The following is a 16,541-nucleotide window of genomic DNA, read 5'->3' on the forward strand; positions in this document are numbered from 1 at the left end:
GCCTTGGCTGTTGTGGGTTGCAGAGCACAGTTTAGTCACAGCTGCCCCAATTGAGCTGTAATTTAGAGGGAAGGTGGCAAGTGTACTTGGGAAAGACAGAGAAGACACAATTATATTTTTATGACTGACAATGACTTGTTCAGCAGCCTGTCTCAGACAATCTTTAACAAAATACTTTTTGTATTGTAAAGTATAGAACTACTTTAGAGGAAGGGGACTAAGTCCACAGGGCACTTTCAAATCCCCAGGGTGACCTTTTCCAGATCTCCCTTAGGAACAGACCCCAGGTGCCCAGTACTGGGTCCTCCTCTCTGCAAAGTGGGAGTGAGGTGGCATAGTTGGCTCCCTGTGAGAACAGGCCACGTCTTCTCCCCCAGCTGCTCTCAGCCTTCTCCTCCCCACCATGGGTACACTCCGGAGGCTGGTATGATCCCATTTGCACACAGCTTGAGCTGGAGTTAGAACAGCGAGCAGAGCTCTGCTTTTTAAAGCTGCGCAGTGAAGATCTGGACTTTTCTGGAAAGGCCTTCCTCACCAATCAGAATCCTTTTCCAGCAAGTCACAATGGGGGGCCAAGAATTGAGCTAGTTTCTGAATACACGTTGGAGACCCAAGGTGGCCCCCAAGTCCTTTTTATTAAGTGGGGAGGATGAGGTGTCAGCAAGGAATCACACCTCGGAGTCCTTTTCCCTCTGATGGAGATACTGCCAAAGTCAGCATGGGTGGAAGGCGAAACCTCAGAAGGACCCTCTCTGCTGGGGCACGTCCCACTATAGAAGTGTCATCGATGAAAGCAGTTAAAGCCATGTTAAAACCAGGTCCTACTTAATTATACAGAGATATTCATGCGTGTCGTCCTTACAGGCCCATTTTTCTAAGGAAAGTTTGGGTTTACAGAGAACCTGCTGTAAGTACTGTGTGTTAGTCTGTCCCCAGGATTCCAGCTAAGTACTGACAGGCACATGGACCTGTGTGGAGATTGCTAGAAGTGTGGTGGAGTTTGGGAGGGCCACTCACCCCTGCAGGAGCTGGTCATTTGGGGGAGGGGTTGGGGACGGGTTCTTGCCTCCTCAAAGCATATTCATTTCAAAAGCAAGATTAACTTTAATTCCATTTAGTATTTTTTTTAATCCCTTGTTAGCTCTTAGAGTTTCAACATACTTACTGGAAAATTCCCTCTTTTGAGATAACCCACAATTCACCTCTTCATGTTTTCACTGGAAACAGAGACCCTGAGGAGCAGATAGAGGCAAACGCATCTTTCTCAGCCAGCACCATTCCCTCACGAGTCAGGCCCAGAAGCCCAAAATAGCCTCTCTCATGTTCTTCTTTCAATGCCTGCTTTATTGTAACCGGAGATGAGGGAAGAAGGGTGGAAATGCTGTCCCAAAGCCTCAGGGGGCACATATATGAAAAAACCTCATGGGAGATGTCTCCTCAGCCTTCCCTGCTCTTGGGCATTCCTCAGGTTGAGATTCCTGGCAGAGCTGAAGGGCCAGCCCTCCTCACCTGGGCCCCTCTCCCCTCCAGGGAGTCAGGCTCTCCAAGGCCCTGCCCTCAGTATCCAAGGCCAGCAGCCTCAGCTTTCATGTCCACCTCCACTCACTGACCCCCCAGCCCCACCCAACCTCAGTGGACAGCAGCCTGAGTCCACTTCTCTGGGGCTGGGTGGGTGTTTCCTGCATGTTTGAGATTTTATGGAGGAAATCAAAATAAAGAAACAAAGCCTTTGTTTTATTTCTGGACTCCAACTGGGGATGGCTGGAGGGATGGAAAGGGGCAGCAGGAGCTGGTCACTTGGCATGTCAACAAAATAGCCATTCTAATAGAGCATTTCACAGGGACTTTTCTATTTAGGGTTGGTGTGGGCGAATAGGAAAGATGGATGAAGGGCTGAGATCCAGGAGGGCTGAGATCCATCTGCGTGGGGAAGAAGAGGATGGGGTAGCCTTTGCCCCAAGCAGAGTCTGTGGCAGAGCTTAATATCCAGGCAGGGGCCTGGGACCTCCCAGGTAGGCCACAGAGTTGGGGTGCCCTAGGCACTCTCCATCCTCCCTTCCTGGGGGGACCCCCCCACTACAGTTTCTGCTCCACTCCCTGTTTATATGAATCATCTTGAGGGAGTCCCCTACCTCCATACCCAGAGAGGGGAATGTCACCACTGTCCTCTGTGTCCCTTTCTTCTCTAGTCAGGTTATGTTTCTACATGTATAGAAATGGGGAGACACACTCCCCAATATTTCCTAATCTTCCCAAAGGATTCTCTCATTGGAGAACTTCTCCAAGGGTATCATGTATTTTTGTTTGAAAATTGCCCAAGTATCAGTGAAATCCCTGTTTGATTCTCCACCCTGTTGTATATCACAGACTTTCTCCAAGGGCTTAAAAGAAAGAGGGTGTGCTGTGGCTCAGAACAGGGCAGAAGTTAAAATCCAGTGTCAGAAATCTTCCCTTTGTTTGGTCAAGCCCCGAAAATTTCTCCCTGGCTGGCTGTCTCCTCAAACTTACTTTCCTGCCATTTTCCAGGGACCAAGTTTCCTGGACGCTTAGCCCCAGACCTTCTGAAAACTCCAAATTTCCATGACTTTTGATTGCAGAGGAATGATGACATCTATCTGCCCTCAGCACTGGATGAGGCTATGAACTTTTTACCTTTTTTTTTTTTCTTTTCTTTTCTTAAATCTGGAAAGGGTCATTAAAGAGTTTGTCTAAAACAAGGATTATGCATCCTAGAATTACAGTAAGAATCAAAAACTATAGAATGATTGTAGTAATTATTACCAGTCAGATCAGATTCTTTTTTTTTAGAGAGAGAGAGAATAATTTTTTTAAATAAAATAAATATTTAAAATAAAATTTTTTCTTTAGTTTTCAGCAGACACAACATCTTTGTATGTGGTGCTGAGGATCGAACCCAGGTCGCACGCATGCCAGGCGAGCGCGCTACCGCTTGAGCCACATCCCCAGCCCCCAGATCAGATTCTTAAATTGGGCCTTCAAACTCAGATGTTAATTTTTTTCATGCTTTCCTCTTAGAACATTTTGCAGAGTTGCTGTCAGGATTAGAGATGATGTAGATCAACAAATATTTGTTGAGCACCTCTGTGCCTGGCTCGTGCTAGGTACTGACAACCTACTAAGACACATTACATCATAAACAACTAAGCATTAAGTACCAGCATGCAGAGTACTGTCAAGGCAAACAACTAGGTGCTTATGGAGAACATAAGAGTAATCTCTCCGAGTCTGAGATGCAGTGGGGATCAGGGAAGTGTATGTAAGGTGCTTAGCATGCAGTCCGGGCTTAGGAAACAGGCATTATAAATATCAATCTGGGTCACAGGACTCAGCCTGAATCCTCATCCCACTGGTTGCTGCTACCACCCACCAACAGTAGTTTTGCAGACAGGTGTTTAATTGGCCTGAGATTATGCAGCTAGCAGAGGGGCAGACAATTTTTAGCCGTGACTTTTAATGAAAGCGCTGCATGTAGAGAGCAGGGGGTGGGTGCCTGGCCTCCGCAGCTGGTACAGATGTCTGGGTGAGCCCTGCCTTTGGGAATGGAGCAGCCTGTCAGCTCTGTGCTCCTTCCACGCTATCACTGCCAGGCCTGGCCAGCCGGGTTTGGAGGGCAAAGAAACACAGCAGCCCTTTAGAGCTTGGAGGGCCTAGGTGTGGAAGGTGGCCTCCTGCCTTTCCAGCTAAGCGGGCTTAGAATCCTGGGTCCGGAGGGCCCTGCCTCCAGTCCTGGCTGGACCCTGAGCACCGGGCAGCCGTTCCTTCTCCTGTCCTGCTCTCTAGGCCTTCGCAGAGGAAAATCCCACACCTCCCCGGCCTGCTCATTGCCATGCCCGACTCGTTCTCAGGAAGTTTCTCTTTTATTTGGCCCCAGTCCGGCTCTCTGCAGTCGGGTTACTCTTTAAAAAATGGAGATTGGATCACCTCACCCCACCTCAGGGAAAAGCCTGGACGGTTTCTTTTGATAAGCAGAAAAAAAAAGTTCAGGTTCTCCGTTAATGGTGTTTAGTATTTTGAATATGAATGATGAGAGCCAATCCCAGCAATGATTCCTTTTTGGAGTGCCTTTGGACCCTCCACCGCCCTGGGTCTGACACACTCCTGCGCAGGCTGTGCCCTCCCCCTGGAGAACACTCCTCTGGAAATTTTCCTCCGGCCTGAATAACCCCTGCTGCTGCTCCTCAGGGTCACTTCCACTTCCTTTCATCTCAGCCTCTTTGCAGCCAAAGCCAGGCCAGGCCAAGGCAGTGAGAGTAGGTCTTCTGCCTGGGAACAGCCACCCCACTGGATATGTGCCGCTCAAAAAAGGCCAAGGTGGCAGCTAGTGACCTGGGCTGGGGCCACCATGAGGCATGGGGATGATTTGTTTGCTTTGTACAATGTGTAAAACTTTTAAATTGATGGTTGGTATTTTAAAATCTGGTCTACACATAACTCAAATTTATGGACACTTTTAAAAAAATTTAAACTGGTAGCTCTGTTGCAGATAGTCTGTGGTTGCTGTGGTTAACTGTGTAGGACCCTCAGGGGGCCCAGAGACAGAGAGGACAAGGTCCAGCCCTCAGCCTCCTGTCCCAGTCTAGCTGATGAAGCATCCCCAGCTCCTGGATGTGAGGGGAAGTGGAAAGGGGCACTTTCTAAGAAGAGGTGAATGGCTCTGAGGCCAGCCAGATGATGTATACTCATGGCCTTGGACAAACCTCAGAATTCTCTGTCCTTCAGGGTTCTGGGGGCTAACAGTGTCTTCTTGGCAAGGTGTAGGTGAGTTGTCAAGGGGAGTCATGGCTGTCACCTGGCACCTGTGGAAGGAGACTCCAGGAGGTAGCAGAAGGCCCAGAGGAAGCAAGACTTCTGGGGCTCAGTTCAAAACATCCTGGGGAAACTGAGGCAGCTCCCTATGATGGGTGGTTTTCTAGGCAGTGTCGGCAGAGAGCACTCACTGGTGGACTGTGCCTACAGATGCCCGTGCCCTATCAGGGTCTGGAGCCTGGTCACTGAGTGCCATCCTTGGAGACACAGCTGGGAATCAGCAGGAGCAGAGACTGCACAGAGGGTGGGAGGAGCTTCAGGCACCCTTGGGCGAGCTTTCCAGGAGCACCCATGAGAAGCAACAGTGCTGGAGTGGTGGGGGACTGTGCTGGTGGAGGGGGTCCAGGCCAAGGGCAGACACCAGCCACTGAGTGGGTGAGCCTCAGAGTTGCTGAACTCTGACCTTGAATTTTAAGTAAAGGGCTGAAGTAAACTGAGAAAGGAAGAGAGAGTCAGGGCAGAAAAGTGGATGGGAAGATGCCCGTGAAGCGGGGTTGTGCAGGGTTGAACCTGAGCAGCCCAAGATGGGGTCGTGCCAGAGGGGTCAAAACAGGGAGAGGCAGGACCTCAGCCCTCTGGCTGCAGGAGTGCAGGGTCCTCAGAGTGGGCAAGCCCAGGGTGTGTGGAGCCAGCTGTCCCTGTACGGTGACTGCTAGCATGACCTTCTCGGTCACAAGCAGATTCCTGTGGAAGGCTGCAGAGGTTCTCCTTAGCTGCAGGTGCAGCTGACCCAACACTAGGAAAATATTAATAGGCCTCCAGGGACTGAGATTTAAAAATAAAGCCACTTACCCCTCTCTTGCCTCAGCTGCCACCCAATAAAACCATGAGCCCGAGGGCAGCCTGCCCTCACAGATCCCACGCTCCACAAGACAGGAGACCCTTTCTCACCCCTAGATTGAGATCCCTCCCTATCCTCCGTGAGTCACAGGGACACCGTTGGGGGCAGGGGTGGAACTAGAGGCTGTGCTTAGTGTAGGGATGCAAAGAGGAAGATCCTGAGTTTTCGGGAAGCCAACAGTGACCTCCTCCCCTGCCACCTGCCAACCCCCCCCATCACCTCTGCTGTCCACACGTCCATACCCCACACTCAGTTGCAGTACCCAGCGCCTTCTTGGTTTTTAACCGCCCTGATTCATATTTTGAGGCTTCTCTTCCTCTTGTGGACACACTTGTCCTATTGTTTACCTGGCTAATACCTATTTGGCCTCCAAGACTGCATTCTGGCATTATCTCTACTATGAGGGCTTCCTCAATACCCCCACACCAGGCGAGATGCCCCCCACTCTTGGGCTCCCACATTACTTAGCCCTCTGTCTGTCACCTCTCTCTGCCTCCTCTTTACACTGTGGGCCCCCCCAAGGGCTGAGCTGGGCTCAGACTCCTTCATCCTGGTATCCCCTATTCTAGGATCCAGCACACAGCAGGTGCTCTGGGGCACTGACTGGGGTGTCGGTCCACAGGGTGAATGGGTATGTGTCTGGAGAGGAGGGTGGCTTCCATTGATTCCTCTACCTCTCCTGGTTCGTTCCTTTGGATCAGGTAAAACCAGGCCCATCCTATGTCCTGTAACCTGTCGGCCTTTTTCTCTTTTTTAAGAATATACCCCACAAGCCGCAGGGCATAGAGAGGGCTAGGTTTCCCGGTGCAGAACACTTTTGGATTTTTGGAGACAGTTGGTTTAATGTTGGGTTCACTAGCAGTTTGGTATCTTTCCTGTACTCTGAATCAAGGAAGCATCCCCTGGGTACTTGGGGACATATAAAAGAAGGCGTGGATCCTGTCTCTGCAAAACTTAATTCTCATCTGTCATTCAGTCAACAAGCACCTGGGGACTTGCTGTCCTAGGGTGTTGCTGTAGAGATCAGCACCAGGCTGGGACATGGGAGCTGCCTTCCAGGGCAGATTGAGAGCTGAAGCCAGGTCACAGTTGGCAGGAGAGCCTTCCAGGGAGAGAGATGCTGGGTTATGTTGAGCTGTTCCCTGTAGGACAGTCTGAAGGGAGCTCCAGAAATTCAGGGAGGGCTTTGGAGCAGCAGGGCTTCCTGCAGGAGAGACTTGGGATGGATTTTGAAGGATGCTGATGTTGGATCAAGCAAATAAATGTCCCCTTTCATCAAACCATGAGACAAATGCTGCTGCTGCCCCACTTGTAAGAAGGTAAGCAACCTGCCTGAGATTCCAGGCTGTCTCATCCCACAGCTCAGGCTCCAGGTGAGGGACCAGCCTACAGCTGGGCAGGGAACAGCTCATGTGTGGACCACCAGGGGATGGGCTGCAGTAGGGACCAGCACAGTGGGAGGGTCCCCCATGGAGGTGCTAGAAAATGAGTTCTCGGAGCAGCCTGGTGCCCACAGCTTCCGTTCTGATCCTCATTGCAGGGGGCCGAAGCAGTATCAGACCTGTGTCCTGTGCAGCAGACCTTGTCCCAGTCAGGATCTGGGGTGGCAGGGTGTCTGTTCACAGAGACGAGTGTCTGCCCTGGGTGCCCTCTAGTTCCTGACCTGTCCTTGGTTGCCTCCTTCACTCTGATGCCAGCTCCCTGGCTCACTGCTGACCTCTCTATGGCACTCCTGGACCTGCCACCTCTACCCTGGCCTGGCTCCACACACAGGTGTCCACCACCCTGCCAGCCGTGGGAGGTCACCTAGCATTAACAGGCTGGCTGTAGCTCTGGAACCACACCGGGTGGTTTCAGATCCTGTTGCTGCCACTTTCTAGCTGGGCAACCTTAGAAAAGGTATTTCACTTCTCTGTGTTCCAGTTTCTTCAGCTGTGAGGTGGGGCTAATCCAAGCCCCTACCTGATAGGGCTGAGGGGAGTTAATGAAGTGTCTTCCAGCAGCACCAGACGCAGGTCTCCTGGCTGTTTTACCATGATCTCTGGTGGAAGAGGCCTGGAATCCAGGGTGATGTCTGCCATGGCTCTGGGGATGGGGAGGGGCTGTACCCATGCCCCACACTTGCCATCTAGAGGCCATGTTTAAGGTCTTTTGCAGCAGGAGATAACATACCTGGCTGGCTGGGTGGTTGTCTTAAGAACAAAGTGAGTCGAAAGCACAGGGGGCTTCCTGGAGGAGTTGGGTGGTCTAATGACAGGGTCGGGCTGGAATCAGCCAAGATATGAAACAAAAGGGCTGGGGCAAAGTCTTGCAGAGGGCAAGACATTAAGGGATGCCAAGTGGCCTGGGCCCCTGGAGGGTCAAACGCCATTTATGCACAACCCGCAGGTCAGTGACTCTGGGGAAGCTGCCCATTTCTGGGAATTGTGCAGAAGGGAGGGGCAGCTCCTGGAATGCACAACCATTTCCTCCACATGGGTTGGGTTACTCCCCCCAATGTGTCCTCATCCCCTAGAGCTGGGCACACCCAGACATCATAAAGATGAGATTAGCTTCCCAGGACTGATTTAGCTCCATGTGAACTCACTCTCTCTGCCTTATATATCTAGAAAACTTGCAGCTCAGCTAATGAGGTTAAGGGGGCAATCTTTAAAATAATTAGTATCGAAATAGGCAAAAGAGCAATGATTACCAAACAGTGAAATCAGCAGCATGTTTGGGAGAAGCTGTGGGTTGTCCACTTCCCGAACCTCTAGCAATCTGTGGTCCTGTAGTCAGGGCCAGGGAAGCAGCCGCAGGATGCAGGATGCCCTACAGGGTCCTGACTCACCCTGACAGTTAAAGCATAGCTGTGGGATGATGCAAACAAATCGATGATTAATTGACAGAAGACTTGGAGACCGTGTGGCATGGCAGTGCGAAGCATGATCGTTGGTGTCTGAACGTCCACAGCAGAGGTCCACTACACAGTGGCAGTTGTTGGTTGCTGTGCAACTCCTCCAGGGCACCACTGGCTCTGGTCAGGGCTGTATGATGCTGCTTTGCAGCTAGGCCTGGGATGTGGCCAGGCAGCCCATGCGCCCTTCAATGGCCTCTGTAGATAAAGCCATTTTTTTTTCCACATGTACAGCTCACCTGGAGCAACAGACACAGTGGGAAACAAGCTCTGTAGAAGCCCTAGAACCTGGGAACTTGGGAAGAAACAGATTTGGAGAGGAGTTCTAGCTAGTGGGCACTGCTATCTTGGGGGATTTCTGGGGCCCACTGATGTCCTAGGTATTTATACATGTTTCTGTGTTAGATCCTGCCATAGTGTACGAGTGGTATAGGTGGTGATGGGTGGGGCCGGGAAGTGGACTAAATCACCAGAACCTGCCAGGTCAGAAGGGAGAGGAATAGTTGTGATATTAGAGTCATATGGTCCCTGGGGTGGGGGGCAGGGAGGGTTATAAGGCCAAGGACATTGTGGCTCTCCCCTGGCCTGCTTCAACGAATTTGCCTATCAGTGCAAATATGTCCTTGCTGAGTGACCCTCTGAGTTATTGTCACTGGGGCCTTGCACATTCTTGGGACTCTGTTTTATACAGGAGGACACTAAGGCTCCACATAGTTAAAAGCCTTGTCCCAGACCATACAGGGAGCCCATGCCAGAGCCGTGAGTAGAACACAGGCTGCCTGGCTACAGAGAGAAGGCTGTGACAGACCCCCAGGCTGCCACACTGAGAGTCCCTGGGACTTTGCACATGACTGTTCCCAGGAGGTTCCAGACGTACCCGCCACAATTTGAAAATTGCTTCACGAAGAGCTCATGTTGGGGTCACCAGGCCACCCAGCCATCCACTTCCTAGGGGTATGCACCAGCCCCTTTCAGAAGGATGGACATCATTGTCCTGCCCTTTGGCAGGCATGAGGGAGAGCTGGGTGGTGGAAGGCTGCATTGGGGCAGGGTCAGGTGGTCTGTCTATGCATAGACACAGAACCTTCCTTAGTGTGAACCCTACTCAGGGTCATGAGAGTCAAGGGACAAGAAGACGTGAGTCTTGTCCTCACAGAGCTTACCACCTGCTTGGAGAGGTGACTCCCCTAATTGAGAAACAACTCTAGATCACGCAAGATGATGCCGATTATGGGTAAAGAAAGTGAAAAAACAGGCAACTCCTGGGTGCTGTGGTGAACCCCAGCATCTCAGGAGGCTGGGGCAGGAGGGTCACATGTTCAAAGCCAACCTCGGCAACTTAATGAGGCCCTAAGCAACTCATGAGACCTTTCCTGATAATAAAAAAATAAAAAAGGGCTGATGTAGCTCAGTGTTAAAGAGCCCCAGAACAAATAAAATAAAATAAATATAAAAAACAGCTTGTCAGTTTAAAGATGCCTGAGGTTTTCATGTACATGTTATTAAAATTGTTGAGGAAGCGATGTTGCCTTTTAGGAAGAAGTTTCCAGTATGAGCAATGGTTCAGGTTGCTGGTGCAGCCTGTAGACTGGGTGGGGCCCTGGGAGTAGTTGGTTGCCACGGGAACCAGCTCAGCCGCCTCCATTGCCAAGTGGCTGCTGTTCCAAAAGTTGGTTTCTGCGTGGAGGGGGCTGCCTGGAACCTCAGAGCCATTTCCCATGGAAACAATGCTCTAGATGATGGGTGACGTGCCCACAGAGGCCTATTTAATCTGGCACTGAGAGCTGAGATGCCAGTGTGGCTTCTAATGGAGGAGGAGGTGGGGTGGGGGGTGGAGGAGGAGGAAGAGGAGGAGGGTGACAATCATGGAGCCTCAGAGGAGAAGAACCATGAGCCAGAGAGAAGGGCGGGGAATGCTGCCTGTCTTCTGAGATCAAAGGGAAAAAAGCAAGAAAGGAAATACTGGGCACCTTCTCTGAGCTGAGCATATTCCATACATTTTCTATTTCATGCTCAGAGCGATTCTGCAAAGTGTGATTCTCTAACCAAACCCTCTTTATAAGAAAGATTCTGAGGCCATGAAAGGAACTTGCCCAAGGTCAGTAGGAGAGTACCCGGCACAGCAAATTAGTGGGGAAACTTTGAGAAGAACCCAAGTCTATCTTATATACCACTTTCCTACCTCAGAAGGGCCCATCCGTGGTCCCCACAAGTGAAGAGCCAACATTCTAGAATGATCTCCAAGGTGCCTTCTCGCTGAGAGGACTGGAAAAGAGAGGGAAATTGCGAATGTAAGCACTTTGCTTCTTAACCACTGACCGACTTTTTATCCCGCAGTGACTTCAGTCATAGCCTATTAGTGGCTTTTTAAAAATTCTCTGTGCCACGTGAGATCAACTTATTCTGTAGGAGAGGGATGCCTGCCTCTTGCCATCTTGGCCATACTTCCTATTTACAAAAACATCATTTGGTCAGAGGGTTTTTCTGGGTGGAAAGACATGCCTATCAGGAGAGGATTCAGCCTAGAGCCTTTGTGAATTGGGTGTTCTCTGGACTCATTCTCCTGCTCTAGCAATGCTTTTTTTTTTTTTTTTTTTTTTTTTTTTTGAGCTTGTACTTGTTCCAGAAGGGTCCTATCTATGGCATTGGCCTGACCTCTTAGAGTCAATCCTACTCCCTGGCTGAGAGTTGCCCCTTAGCCCTCTGCATGGTAAGGGCCAGCTCTGGATGGTAGATCATCTGGCTGTTGTTCAGAAATACCAGTGTCCAGCACATGCCCGCCCTATGCCAGTGCTGTGCCAGGTGCTGGGGACAGAGAGGAGCAAGATGCAGCCCCTGTCCTTGTGTGCATAGGAACATGTACAGGATCCAAAGTGTGATGGTGGCCTCTGCCAGGAACCACAGGGCTCAAAGTGCAGGGTGGTGTCTCCCTTGGGAGGTGACTCTGGGCTTGGGCCTGACCCAAGAAGGAGTGTGTGCCCTCCCAGGTGCCTGGGTATATGTGGAGTGTGCTCTGTGACCACAGGGAACCCTGGGAGGACACAAAGCTGGTTGGGGGTGAGAGGAGAGTATGAAGGGCTGTGGCACCAGTGTGGCTGGAGAGGTTAGCCTTAAATGACAAGGTGACAGGACTCAGACGTCCAGTGAAGGAGCCTGGACTTATCAGCTGTGGGCTGCACCAGAAGGGTTTGCAGCACAAAGGACCCAGCCTGGTGTGTGTCAACCACAGAGTTCCTCTTCCAAAAGTCCCAAGTGGGACAGTAACCCCATGACATGGTTCCCTGTGCCCTGTGGGGTTCAACCCCTGAGTGTAGGGTGCTGTGAAAAGGAGGGTGCCCTCAGCTGCCCATGTCCTGCCAGCTGTCTTGGCAAGCAGAGGGCATTTTTTGAGCAAGTCCCCAGGTGATTCTGCTGTGGGTGGTCCGAGCTCTGTCTCAAAGGTTAAGTTCATGGCCTCTCATATTTACTAGTGTGTTATCTTGTTTTCCTTCGAGAAGAAAATCAACAGAAATGATTTTACTTCCCCATACCTTCCCACCCACTTAGTACACTGTGGCTGCCAGCAGAGAATGGAAGCTTTGGAAATCACCCCTAACACCAGCAGACACGTTTCAGCCCTGGCCCTGGGTCATGGTGCACCCCAGGCGAGAACAACGGGGAGGGAGGGGGAGGGGGGTGAGGAGCTGCTCTGAAACGGAGAGGAGGGAGGGAGATGGCCCTTTCTGTCCTCTCACTGTTTCTGCCACCCTCTGCCTCCCCTCTGGCCCCTATGGACCACCACCGATGCCATGGATTAGCCATGAGAGAGCTCAGTTAATTGAAGCTACAGCTCGTCTCCATCTTTGTAGCAAGATGCAGGAATCAGATTCTGGGGCTGCAGCCAGTGCTGATCCCATCCTGACCCAAAGGAGCTAAATAAAATGAGAGAGAACTGAAATTTTTCAGGTGGCTTGGACATTTTACTATTGTCAAAGTTTTCCAAGGGGGATTAGCTCCAGGACACCCCAAGGACACCAAAATCCTCAGATGCTCAAGTACCTTATATAAAATGAGACAGTATTGCATATAATACATCTTCCCATCTCCCATATTACCTACATGCCTCATACACAATAAATGCCACAACAATTGTATTGTTCAGGGAAAAATGATAAAGAAAAAAGTCTGTAAACGTTCAGCATAAATGTAATTTTTAAAACATTTTCAATCCACAGTTGGTTCAATTTGAATGCAGACTCATGGATGAGTAGGTATGACTGTGCATACCTGTTATAGAAAATTGAAACAGAGAGGAAATCAAAGGACCCTGCAGGGAGACAACCTTCTAAACCTCTCAAAGCCAGATTCACCCCTGGATGTGTAGATAAATTCACTGGCGGGTACCTTCTTATATGTATTTGCTACTTTGCAGCCTAGCTTCCCCCCCCCATACATACTACAACATTTTTAATATCATCCTTTTTAATTATTCCATTACGTAGACAAACTTCTTTAATTCTCTTCTCCAACATTTAAGTCATTTCCATTCCCCTCCCCCATTCCCAACATCTTTGTACACGTCCCTGATTATCTCCTTAGAATAAATTCTCACATGCTTACAGCTGTGGGAGAGGGTACATCCATTTTCAGTTCTGATATGTTTATGCAAGTGTCTCCCTCGCCCAGGCCTGAGGGTATCAAAGTGCATACTTCCCTTATACTGGGGGAAGTCCTAAATGTCAACATCAGGCTTCAGTGACTGCAAAGGATTCCACAACCACTCTGGCCTGTAACCCCATGCAAATCAGGACAGCCACAGAACCCACATTTGTGTCTGACACAACCTAGAATTGAAGACTCTTTTAGAGATGAAAATAGAAATAAGGAGCACCCAAGCCAGCCCTATAATCTAATAAATAAGGAAACTATGGCTCAGAGAGATCAGAATCCTCTCCCAAGTAGGGGTGTCATGCAGGAGCCCCCGTCCCTTGTTCTCTGGGCCACGTTGTCTCCCTCCCTCTATGAGACCATAAGACATACACGGTGGCTTCCAACTTGCACGGGAACTTTCCCCTTTTCTTCTGGAAGGTGGGGTGGAGCTTTCTTTCCCTCTGTTCACAGCCAGTTTTCATGCTACCAAGGAGGCCCCAACAGGAGGACCCAGCTCCTCCCTGGCAGGGTCCACAGTGAGCAGCGAACACTCCTAATTGTTCTTCAGGTGACACCTCCCTACCAGTGCTGGCAGCCTCCTCTTCCTGGAGACTGTTGCTCCTGTCACTGTGAAACTTGCTGGTTTCCCTCCTGTTTTTTGGATTGCGCTTCCTTTCCATGACCCCTGCCTGTCTCTCTTCCTTGACACTATTTCCAAAGGTCACTCTTAACTCCTCTGCAGTCACCTCTTCACATCAGTCCTTATCTGTGAAGGGGCCAGGTTGCCGCCTCCTCCTCCTCCTCTTCCTCCTCCTCCTCCTCCTCCTCCTCCTTCTTCTTCTTGCGTCTTGCTGTATTGCTCAGGCTCATCTCAAACTTTTGCATTCAAGTGATGCTTCTGCCTCAGCCTCCTGGGTGGCTGGGACTACAAGCATGCACCATGATGCCTGGCTTCTGCAGAATTCTGTCCCATATTTCCAGCTGCCTCCTTAGCTTAGGGTTTTTCAGCTTTGGCAATGCTCTGTGATCCAGGACCAACCTGTGCAATGTGGGATGGTTTCAGCAACATCTCTGGTCTCTGCTGACGAGATGCCAGGGGCACCCACTCAGTTGTGACATCCAAAAATATCCCCAGACATTGCAAGAATCCTTGAGGGGGCAGAATCACCCCTGGTTGAAAAGCGCTGCCTTAGTCCAGACTTGGCATCATCCAAATAAAACTACCACCTCAGGCTCCCCTTCCTTTTCCCTAATGAAAACAGGGTGGCCAGTTGCCCTTAGGTTCCAGCATGACCATGCGTGGTAAAGGCCAAGGAAACAGGGAGAGGAGCCAGAATTCAGAGAGTTGGAGGGAACCTCCAGAGTCCCTGAGCATAGGTGTGCTGAGTAATTATGGCATTTCGCTCTAAGCTCCGACACAGCTTCAAATCCTCAGCATAGCATTCTTATTGATAAGAGATGTTCCAGTCGATAAAGACGAGGTGAAAGGTAGACCTTTGTGTGCTCTGACCAAAGCCCTCCTGTTTACCTGTAAAGTTCGAGGGCAGAGTTTACTGCTGAACTCCTTTAACACAAAAGCCCTATAACAGAGCGTTTGACTGTGATTTGTTAAAGAAGAACAGTGGTACTCTGTCCCCCAAACCAGTCTGGCACATAGTTGGTGTTCAATAAAAGGTGGCAGAATTAAGTCCTTTGAACAGTGATAGGACCAGGGATGGTGCTTTTATTTTCTTTTACTTTCCCTCATTTGGAACCCTTTCCACCTTGGGGAGTACTTGTTACTTTATGAGAAGGGAGGAAAACCCGTGAATATTTCCCCCTAATTGAAAAAGAAAAAAAAAGTCCCCTGCTTTATTCCACATGTCTTGCCTCCCCAGGTCTGACCTCCCAGCAACATGGCAACCAGCGCCGTCCCCAGTGACAACCTCCCCACATACAAGCTGGTGGTGGTGGGGGACGGGGGTGTGGGCAAGAGTGCCCTCACCATCCAGTTTTTCCAGAAGATCTTTGTGCCTGACTACGACCCCACCATTGAAGACTCCTACCTGAAACATACAGAGATTGACAATCAATGGGCCATCTTGGACGGTGAGACTGGGTGACAATCCTGCTTGGTGTTAGTTGGGGAGGATCTGGGAAATTTAACAAGTTTCAGTGGGACCAGATGGTTTCCTTCTTGTCATCATGGGGAGGTTGGTATAAGGCTGTATTTGATTTGCTGGGTGAATTCTGAACAGGCAAGTCCTTCACAGAAGCCTTGAAGTGCTTTGTGGAAACCAAAATATACCAGAATCATACCAACTCAGCAATGTCATGTTTGTTATTGCTTGCTTGATCCGAAGCTCTGATTAACAGTTAAAGGTGTCTCTAGCTAATAAACAAGGGAAAGACAAATTATTTCTTAATAAGCATAGTGTATTTTGTAATTGTCTTTGGGGAGGGAATCTTGATATGACATTGTGTTTCTCTTTTGGTCTAAATTAGTATTTCTCAAAGTGTGATGCCATGGAACTTATTAGAAATGCAAATTATCAGGCTTTTGCTAATTTAAAAATTCTGAGGGTGTGGCCAACAATCTGTTTTAATACACCACCCATGTAATGCTGAATTTAGAGACCACTGCTGTAAATTCTTACTGATAATTAGCTCACTATTCCTGAGATTCTTAAACAAAGACCCATTAATCACAATATTGGTCTAGGAGGGAGCTCTGAAAGCCTCTGAGATACAAGTTCTCTATCAAATATGCGATCTGCATGAATTTTTTTCCCAGTCTGTAATTTGTTTTTATTCCTTTACAGGTTTCTTTCAAAGACCAGAGTGTTTAATTTTGATGAAGTCCAGTTTATCTGCTTGTTCTTTTATGTATTGTGCTTTGGGTATTGTGTCTAAGAAATCTTTGCCTAACCCAAGGTCACAACAGTTTTTCCTGTGTTTTTTTTTTCCCTAGAAAAATGTAATGGTTTTAGATTTTACATTGAGGTTTATAATAATGAGTTGATTTTTACATAAGACATGAGGATAAAAGAAAGTTCATTTTTTCTATAAATGGTTATGCGGTCATTCCAGCACTTTTTATTGGAAAATTGTCTTTTCCCCCCACAAAATGCCTTTGTATGCTGGTGAAAATCCCTTGTCCGTATAATCTATTTCTTTGATCTGTTTGTCTTTCTTAACACCAGTAACACACTGTCTTGATAACTGTAGCTTTATAATAAGGCTTGAGGTCAGATAATGTTAAATCGTTAAATCTCCAGCTTTGTCCTTTTTCAACATTGTTTTGGCTAGTCTAGGTCTTGAGTATTTCCATAGGTATTTTAGAATCCATCAAAATTCTGGAATTTAGGA

At 49.1% G+C, this 16,541-nt stretch overlaps 1 protein-coding gene across 2 annotated transcripts in view; it reads left to right on the top strand.

The window, feature by feature from the left end:
- MRAS (muscle RAS oncogene homolog) overlaps positions 1 to 16,541 on the top strand; it is a 52,768-nt gene that overhangs the window by 5,585 nt on the left and 30,642 nt on the right. For both annotated transcript variants that reach the window (XM_081302094.1, XM_081302095.1), the window contains exon 2: positions 15,071 to 15,281. In XM_081302094.1, coding sequence (XP_081158220.1) covers positions 15,089 to 15,281 — 193 coding nt within the window. In that variant the 5' untranslated portion in view covers positions 15,071 to 15,088. The remainder of the gene's footprint in view (positions 1 to 15,070; positions 15,282 to 16,541) is intronic.

Source organism: Spermophilus citellus (assembly GCF_964194105.1).
Source record: "Spermophilus citellus genome assembly, chromosome: 7".
Taxonomy (NCBI): domain Eukaryota; kingdom Metazoa; phylum Chordata; class Mammalia; order Rodentia; family Sciuridae; genus Spermophilus; species Spermophilus citellus.